This window comes from Poecilia reticulata, linkage group LG21 (genome assembly GCF_000633615.1).
Source record: "Poecilia reticulata strain Guanapo linkage group LG21, Guppy_female_1.0+MT, whole genome shotgun sequence".
NCBI lineage: Eukaryota > Metazoa > Chordata > Actinopteri > Cyprinodontiformes > Poeciliidae > Poecilia > Poecilia reticulata.
Window position 1 is genome coordinate 25,735,824 of NC_024351.1, and position 9,072 is coordinate 25,744,895.

General features: G+C 36.0%; 1 protein-coding gene across 1 annotated transcript in view; it reads left to right on the plus strand.

The window, feature by feature from the left end:
• LOC103458061 (mucin-2-like) overlaps nucleotides 1–6,867 on the plus strand; it is a 16,348-nt gene extending 9,481 nt beyond the window's left edge. Inside the window, exons 2-13 of the mRNA XM_008398609.1 lie at nucleotides 178–342; nucleotides 1,515–1,664; nucleotides 1,779–1,949; nucleotides 2,454–2,501; nucleotides 2,604–2,753; nucleotides 2,825–2,989; nucleotides 3,094–3,126; nucleotides 4,102–4,155; nucleotides 4,456–4,512; nucleotides 4,626–4,685; nucleotides 5,086–5,139; nucleotides 6,598–6,867. Of these exons, the coding sequence (XP_008396831.1) occupies nucleotides 178–342; nucleotides 1,515–1,664; nucleotides 1,779–1,949; nucleotides 2,454–2,501; nucleotides 2,604–2,753; nucleotides 2,825–2,989; nucleotides 3,094–3,126; nucleotides 4,102–4,155; nucleotides 4,456–4,512; nucleotides 4,626–4,685; nucleotides 5,086–5,139; nucleotides 6,598–6,665 (1,175 nt within the window). The 3' untranslated portion in view covers nucleotides 6,666–6,867. The remainder of the gene's footprint in view (nucleotides 1–177; nucleotides 343–1,514; nucleotides 1,665–1,778; nucleotides 1,950–2,453; nucleotides 2,502–2,603; nucleotides 2,754–2,824; nucleotides 2,990–3,093; nucleotides 3,127–4,101; nucleotides 4,156–4,455; nucleotides 4,513–4,625; nucleotides 4,686–5,085; nucleotides 5,140–6,597) is intronic.
• The last annotated feature ends 2,205 nt before the right edge of the window (nucleotides 6,868–9,072 follow it).

The following is a 9,072-nucleotide window of genomic DNA, read 5'->3' on the forward strand; positions in this document are numbered from 1 at the left end:
GTGGAAACCTATGAGCAGCTGCTGTCAACCCTGAACACCACCAGTTATCCTCTCCAGCTTGATAACACCACAGAGATCCAGGATATTACTGTTACAACAGGTGAGTGACGGCTGTAACACAAACAGCAGCAGTAACAACATTACATAGTCATCTTCTTCTCATCTCTTCTCACACAGTTTGTGTCCCCACTGAAACTGGTTTCCAGTGTGAGTGTGAAGAGCAGTTTGCTTGGCCGTACAGCACCTGCATCGCATATGGAGCTTGTGATTTCATATCCAGCGGCGTCTGCAAATGCATCTCAGCGATTCCAGCTGACGGCTCTTCCTGTCAGCTGATCTCAGGTAATCACAGCTCAGTTAGTGGATAAGAAGGAATCATCATATTTAATAAAAAAGTTGATATGTTGCAATAWAAGTTGAAAATGCGAATGACTTTGAACTAAACWTGTTAAATGTGTTGTACAAGACTTGGTTTGACTATAATTTTGATGAGTGCCAAAGACAATTATTAACACCATTAGTAATTTAGATCAAAATTACCACCTGATTATCACCACGTTTTATTGTTTTATGGTTGCCTGGTGAGGTGTAGTTTTAAAGAACATGGAGTCAGATTGTGCGCTAGTGTTATCAAACAGTAAACCCTGCACTACAGAATGAACAGACAACTTCTCAATAAAACATACAAATTTATGAATAAAATACTCCAACCTCATGTTAAATTGTGTCAATTGCTTTAGGTAGCCAATAATGTACAACTGAACGGCAATGTAAAGCTAAGAATAATGACGACTAATAGTGATGATGTCGCACATGGAATTAGTTGCTAAACTTACCAATAAGGAAATTAGCACTGTTGTACTATTTAGTAATCTGTTTAAGTCCCACATGTACCTCTAMGCACCATTTTGTGTGTTTATTAATAATGGTGGTTATGTTTTGAGGATAACAGAACCATTAGTGGCTTCCTTAGCTTGAGCACGAGCAGAACCTTTAACTTTAGCATTCACATATTATGCAGGTTAGTGAGAGGAAAGGAAAGGAAAACTCTGATGTATCTCATTTAAGATCTTGGCTATTAGAAGTAAGTTTATCTAGTCAAATCCTACAGAGGTGTGGAACAGGAATTTTTTGTGGTGGAAAGACAGTAAGCTAAAACAAACATGAGGTGTTGCACGGTGGTACCCCCTCCTTGATTTCCCATTTTTATTGCGTGTTTGTCACACTTTAGTGTTTTCACTTTATCACACCACTGTGTGTTCATGTGATTGACCAGCTCCCCTATCTAATCTAAAGTTACAAAATAGAGAAACTGGTTGTCCAACTTTAGATTATCTAAAGACTGCTGTTACTCTGATGGTTGCTCAAGACTAAAGGGCATAYAATCGTTTAATATTAACGATTTAGCATAGACAAATTCTGTGTTATTTTTATTTATGACTTCTTATATTGTGTATCTGGAAATCACCCACCAAGAAAAAGGAAACATGTTTTCTTTTTTCATTATCTTGCAGAGCTGCTTGTTCAGTCTAAATATGAGGTTGAAGTGGAGCTGAACCTAACGGATRATGAAACAGTGGAATTCCTCAGGAATCTTCTGAACAATGGCAGCTTCTTTACCTTGAACCCCACAGTGAATGTCACACAGATCGACCTCACCACAGGTAAGAACTCACTGCTTGAAGTCCAGATAAACCAAATACTGGAGAGAATTTATTAAAGGACATCCTTAGGGGATGTTAGTAATGGACTTCCTTAATTGACTGTTTTGTCTGCAGTTTGTTCTCCAATCAGTGGTGATTACCAGTGCAGATGTGAGGATCAGTATCGTTGGCCATGTGACCAGTGTGTAACATATGGATCMTGTGACAACATCACTGGTGACACATGTGGATGCATCAGTGGCATTCCTGCTGATGGACAGTACTGCCAGGCTGAGGATCAATACAGTGAGTAGCAGATGGATTCATGTGAATCTGAAATGTAACCTCCAACATTCCTCACATACTGTCCCTGATTTTATAAAAGCTCAACTATTACACACATTTTTCACAATCAACCCTAGATGTCATACTGGTAGCATTGGATAAACACTAGCACACACTGACATTTGTGTATACAATGTATTATGGCCCTTAGTTGGAGGTCCATGTATTGCTAAAAACTCTGTATTTCACATCCGTCTGATTTTCTATTGTGAGCCTAATTTGACACACATAACAGTGGACACTTGGCAAAGAAACATCACTTTCATTCAGAATAAAAGCAACATTTCTGGCTTTCCCTCCCCAGTTACTCCTAAATTACTGGATTTTCTGTTAAACACAGCAGTTTTCCCCCCATCATCCTTCTGCAATGTTTGATCTTTTTTTAAATGAGCTAGCAAACTGATCAATCAATGCCTTCTTAGTGTCTTTATTTCATTTACTAAAGGCTTTTCTTCATCTTTACAGACTTTACACCCTGTCCTCCAACAACAGCAATAACTCTAACACGTACAAGTAAGACTCAAAAGATGCTTAATGCGATAAAAAGAAAGCATTTAATGGTATTATTCTGGTGATAAGCGTAGGTTCATGTTTTCCTTTCTTCTTAAATTGCAGCCTCCACAGTGCCAGCAGTCATCCATCGATTCATCATTTCTGTTGATCTGACGACCACAGATGCTGGAGTCGTAGAGCAGCTGAGAAACATCAGCTACCCCATCAGCCTCAGTGAAAGCGTCCAGCTCTCTACTGTGAACATTTCTACAGGTAAAACTGTGTGCCCCATTACAGCATTGGAAGCAATGTTGTCAACATGAACAGCCTGTCTTCTTTTTCAGTGTGCTCCCCCTACAATACCAGCTACCAGTGCAGATGTGAGGATCAGTATGGTTGGCCTTGTGACATGTGCTCCACTTATGGCCAATGCAACAATGTTCTGGACAGTACCTGTGGATGCATCAATGCACTTCTTCCAAATAATACTTACTGCCAGCCACTATCAGGTAGGTGGAGCACATCTCTCAGAATCTCAAATCATTTTTTCAATGTATTTACTTGATGTTATTTGTTATTTTTCTTAAAAATTTCCTCCATCTCATTCGAATAGATCTTGATGTTTGTCCAACACCAACTCCTAGTGGTATGAAAACCTACAACACTTCTACAATCAGTATATTTGGTGGCTGTGCTAGTCGATTATGTGAAAGCAGCTCACTGTATTTTTATATGACTGAGGCAAGAATCTGTGAGAGTGAAAACCAGAACATTTCTGAAGAAATTTTAAAGGAGCTGGGTGTGTGTTGAGAACCGAATCAGAGGTTCTGATGCCGAGTTAGGCCTCAGGTTTGATTATAAAAGCCTATAGTACTAGCATGCTGACCTACAGTTTAATGCTCCTTTTGGCACACAAACGGTACTCTATGAAGTAAACTGACAAGTGCTAAAATGCTGTTAATAGCATGTGAGCAGTAACTAGCATATTGATTAATATTGACTTTCTCCATTATACATTAGTGTATCAGCTAAAATGCTATGTGTGCTATCACCAGCATGTTGACTAATATTGATTTACTGCATGCAGTATGTGAGGTAGAGCTTTCATATCAAAGTGAGCTTAGCAAAATGGTAATGTTAACATTACGCTAACATTAGCATCAGTAGCGACTTGACAAAAATGTGTGATGTCCAAAATATCAACACCGAAAAATAATCCAAGTAAGACTTAAGGAATAARTGTGTCCTCCTTAAATCCTTAAATGTTGCATTTTAAAATTTATTTTGAGTATCTAAAAGAGTCTGCAAAACACTAAGAAACTTTCTTCTGGTATATAATAAATGAATCTAGTTTTTGTAAACCTGCGAGGTTAGAAGGGTACACATCCAGTTTTTTTCTGATTTAATACCAGAATGTGCAGTAGTTGGATTGTTGGGACAAGAACATGTCTTATTGAGCAGCACTAATCCTAAAATTCTCAACCTAGAATGCAGATTAAAATAAATGTAGCTGGAGCTAAGAGATGCTTCAGCGTAACCAATCAGAAGTTGATCACTCCGAAGCATGAACAGTCTGGACTTTAAAAATACAGTGATGTGTTTTTTTCATTCTGTTTTTTAGGTTCAATACCAGCTCCCTCAACATCTGCAAACATTACCACGACTGTACCAACAAGTAAGGCTTTCTAAGCTACTGGAAGAATTAGAATTGAATCAAAATTGGCTTTTTAATGCTATAACTCAATTCTTCAATTATAGAAAATGATTTTGATTCAACTCTGCTTCCTAAAACAGCCTTAACCGAACCCAAGAAACTCATTTAATTAATGCTTGGCTGTTAATTAAATGAATAAATAAAATGTGATTTATGTAATCTGCAGCTTTAATACATTTAACACAATTTGTTTTAAAATGATAAACCCACTTAAWAAGGTAATATAAACCTGGAGAATATTGATATCAGTGTCTTTTACAGCTAATGAGACGGCTCCGACTCCATCTGCTCCTACTACAACCTCAATACTTGTAACAAGTAAGTCTTTAACTTTAACTAAAAGACTAATTAGCTGCACTATTAATGCTTATACATTTGAAAGTGTTCCACTGAATTCTAGCACACCAGGTTTAACTTTTTTCCCCGTACAGATTCAACACAAGCCACCACTAATGCAACAACAACACCATMTATGACAACTGCTGTGACAAGTGAGGTTTTCTACAAAATGTCACTCTGTAGCCTCTGAAGTTAGGCTACGGATGATAACTTAAAGTATTTGCTCTGTGAGAGTTGGGGTTAATAACATGTTAAACTATCTACACTGAACAGCCGTTGCTGCAGTAGACCAGTTGTTATCTGTCATCTGCCAGGATTCTGCTGCAGTTTAATTCATTTAGGGTGATAAAGGCATTTTTATTGTCTCAGACACTTTTGAAACATTCAAATGAAACATTCAAATTATTTTAACTGTATATTTACAAATGCAAAAACATTTTCAACCTGTAATAGAGTCAAATATATGTAACTGGAGCTAAAAGATGTTTCAGAGTGATCCATCAGAAACTGGARAACGTAATCTTGACTGCAGTTCGTCTCCCTCATATTCAGCTTTTACTAATGGAACAACGAATACAACAGCTCCAGAGACACCACTTATTGCAAGTAAGGGATTCTGTATTACAATATTTTTTTCTAACACAGATTAAACACCCATTGTCACAAATTCAACACCTGTTACAAATAAGGGCCTCTATGTCAGTGTGGCTCTTTGTTCTCTGGTTCATAGAAAGCTGCAACTTAAAAATGTGAATCTGTAGATTTATGGTTTTTGAGGCACTTATATTTTGTCTGTGCTTCTTGTGGGGAGGTTTTTTGAATTTCTGGTAATCSGCTCAAATAGTTGTTTTATTCAGCAATATCATACACAATAATAATTCCTAATATGTATTCTTCTTTACAGTTAGCTTCTACTAATGCAACAACAACTACAACTTCTATGTTGTTTCGCTTGTCATTTTAGTAATATGTAATACATGAATTTTAAACTGGGTCTCAAGTTCAGTTCAAACTCAATATATAATGCTACTGAACCGCTATTTTCACTGTATATAATTGTAAGATATAAGAATTTGATTTTAGGAGTTCAGCACATGAAACTACAAATTCMTATTGTAAATGTTTCAATGTTGTGCGGTCAGAACTTTGTATGATACACAACTTATTATCTTAAACATAATGAATAACTATTATCTGTATGAAAATCTTAAGTGTATGCTTGATACATAAAASAGAAGGGAACACAGTGATTTTCTATTAATTGTCAACATTATGACAACTAGAAAACAAAGTCCAAGGGTATCATATTTCTCCAGTCAGTGGAAAAAAATGGGTACCCTAACACTGACTCTTACAGATCATTAGTAGAGTATATGTGTAATTTAGCTAATCAACCAAAGCTGTGTTCAAGTGATCACTTATTAATAATTAATATAAACCTCAAGCCTGAAAACACAAAACTGTAACAAACTGAATGTTCCAGGTTTAATATCGGGGACTGTCTCGGCCTTCTAGTTTCCAAAAAACAATATTCCAACAAAGGCCGTGGGTGTTAACAGGTGGTCTGATTTGAATGCACTTCTGACTTAATTTGTTTTGAAAAAATATATTCTTTATTTCTTGTAAAAAATTAGCGACAAACTAATTACCAAAAATGTCCTACAACTTAGCCAAAAATGAAAGTAAACTTAATGTGATGTTTCAAGTACAAAAAAGTGGAAAGTGGTCAAAAATCATTTACAAAAAACCTCCCGTCCGCACCAAACATTTGCCAAACAATGCCTCCACCAAGCCATGGTGTGTTTTTAATTACTCAAATTAATGGGAAGGTATAACCAATTACCAACATAATCTAATCAATTCAAATATACATATTAAATATACAGATTTTGGATCTAAACTAACTTAAATAAATTCTAAATAGAAAACTAAATTAGTAGAAATTACAATTTGCAAACTTCACATAAATGGCCACAACAGGGACTATCAGTGCCATTCATGCAGTGACGCCATCAGTGACACCAAGAGTTCACATGAAACTAATTACAATTATTTTCTTTTCAGCTACACCTCTACCTCCTCCAACTCCAACTTCAACAGCTGTAACAAGTAAGTCTCTAAGAAGTAGCTAAAATATTATCTGTTAATGCCTATAGGAAGAGGCATTAAAACTATATATTAAAACTGAGAAAAGTGTCAATTTTAATACTTTTCTCCTCTAGATTCAACACAAGACACCACTAATGCAACAACACATATGACAACAGCAGTGACAAGTGAAGTTTTTTACAAAACAGTTACGGAGTAGCCTGTAGATTGGCTGAATAGATTAGACCTGAGCTCAACAAATAAATCAAGTTTATTTGTATAGCACATTCAGCAAGAAGGCAGTGCAAAGTACTTTAGATCATAAAAATACAAAGTTATAGAAGAGACCACAGTACATTTTACATTACATTACATTTTGCCAAGACCCATCATTACACATCAAAATATTGGTCAGTGTTTCACTTTATTGTTCAAAAGCAACTCTAAGCAGGTGGGTTTTCAGTCTAGATTTAAAGGAACTCTGTTTCAGCTGTTTTGCAGTTTTCCAAAAGTTTCACAGGGAAACACTGACACCTAATATTCTCACCTAGAATGCAAATTAAAATAAATGTATCTGGATGAAAGAGATACTTCAGCTTGACCAATCAGAAGATGCCATGTACTCAGTATCCCTATGTATGTTTTTTTGCTCTTTCTCATAAGTTAATCAGAAATTAAGCTGTTAGTGAGTGTCTGACTGTACCTGAAAGCAACGAGAATAAACACTCGCCACACAATCATAATTCTTGCATTTCTCAAAGCTGGATATAGTCACTAACTAGTTAAATTGGAGAGGATAATCTTGGTTTTCGTGAAAAAGTGCATGATCGGTGATCGGCGATCATTGGCTCTTGTTGCCGATACCGATCACCTGCATCTCATTTCGAAGCCTGCCTGTGCAGCTGGTCTCCTCTTTCTTTCACACTGCGCAAACGCGCAGCAACAAATCCTAAGCGATGTTGAACTATAACGCACTGAGTGAATGGGGAAGTTTGCGTGTTGCGGCGGAAAATTGAAGCACGTCAAAATGCATCAACACAACGAAGCTAATACGACATAAAAACAATGCCATACTTGACGGAGTTTGGCTACTTCGAGGCTCACGGCAGTAAAAAAAGACATATGGAGGATCAGATAGCAGGTAAAGCAGCGCACAGCTACGAACACTCACCCAGATTAGCATGACGGTCAGAAAGCTAAACAAATAACTCGCAAAATGATTTAAGTCTTCGAGCTGCGATGTAAGACGCTGGTTCGGCAACTGCTCTCGCTGTTGAATCGCTGCTACGCGCTACAGGTAGTAATATTTCACAGACAAAGCGCCGCTTCTGCTCCACCTGGTAGTGACTCTCACACCGAAACTCTGTTTAAAGCTGCAGCATCTAACTTAAAAAAATACATTTTACATACGTATTAAAACTTTCGCTGTCCTAACATGAGACAGATAATCTCTAAAAAAATAATCGATCTCCTCCCTGTTCTGCATAATTACTCCGCTCAGTCAAAAACAGCCACTCAGAACTAGCAGTAATCAGCTAGCCGCCATGCTATCAGGAAGTTTTCATTCAGTAACTCAGGATTGTTTATTGTAATGGATCCTGTATTTGCCTTTGAATGTTAAGTTTTATACTTGAATTTTTTTGGCAATGTTGAGAGGTTTTATTTTGGCTCTTTGCATTATTTAGCCTCTTCAGAGCCRTCATATGTTATCAGTCCGTTAAAGATAGTATTATTGATAGCAGTACAATTTGCAGAATGCCTGTTTTGTTTAGTTTTCTTCTTGGAAAAATTCATTAAAAACAAGTTTTTGTCTAAATTAAGGTGAATTTATGGTTCCTTTTTCCACATAATGTAACCGGTAGTGTTTATGATAAAAAAAATAAAATAATAATAATTATGTGATCGGTATCGGTGATCGGTATCGGCAGGAAAAAACCTGATCGGCATATCTCTAATATTATCATAATATAATAATATTAATAATAATCAAATTAATATTATTATTAATGATAGTAAAATAATAATAATGGTAATTTATTATTACTGTTATTATTATTATTGTTATTATAAACAATCACATTTAAGCAGTATTAGTATTAATTTTTGAGGAGTTATTTAGCAAAACCATCAAGTTGACAATATCTCTAATGTATCTATTTTTGTAGCAATAATAATGACTCCAAATATATCTTAAAATTCTKTGAGGYACCCTTTATTGACAATGGGAATCTCAACTGAACTCCTTCTGTTTGTTATAAACAAATACATTAATATTWMAGTCCATTATTTGTTCCAAATGCAGAGCTGAGTTTTGCATTACCAATCATCACAAATGCAACCGAGGAATATCTTTTTTTTTGGATATAGAGTCTGCGAAATTCTATAGAAGCAAAATTTGTCACAACATTTAAATTAAAATATTTTTTTATATTCAACATTGGCTGCAACAAC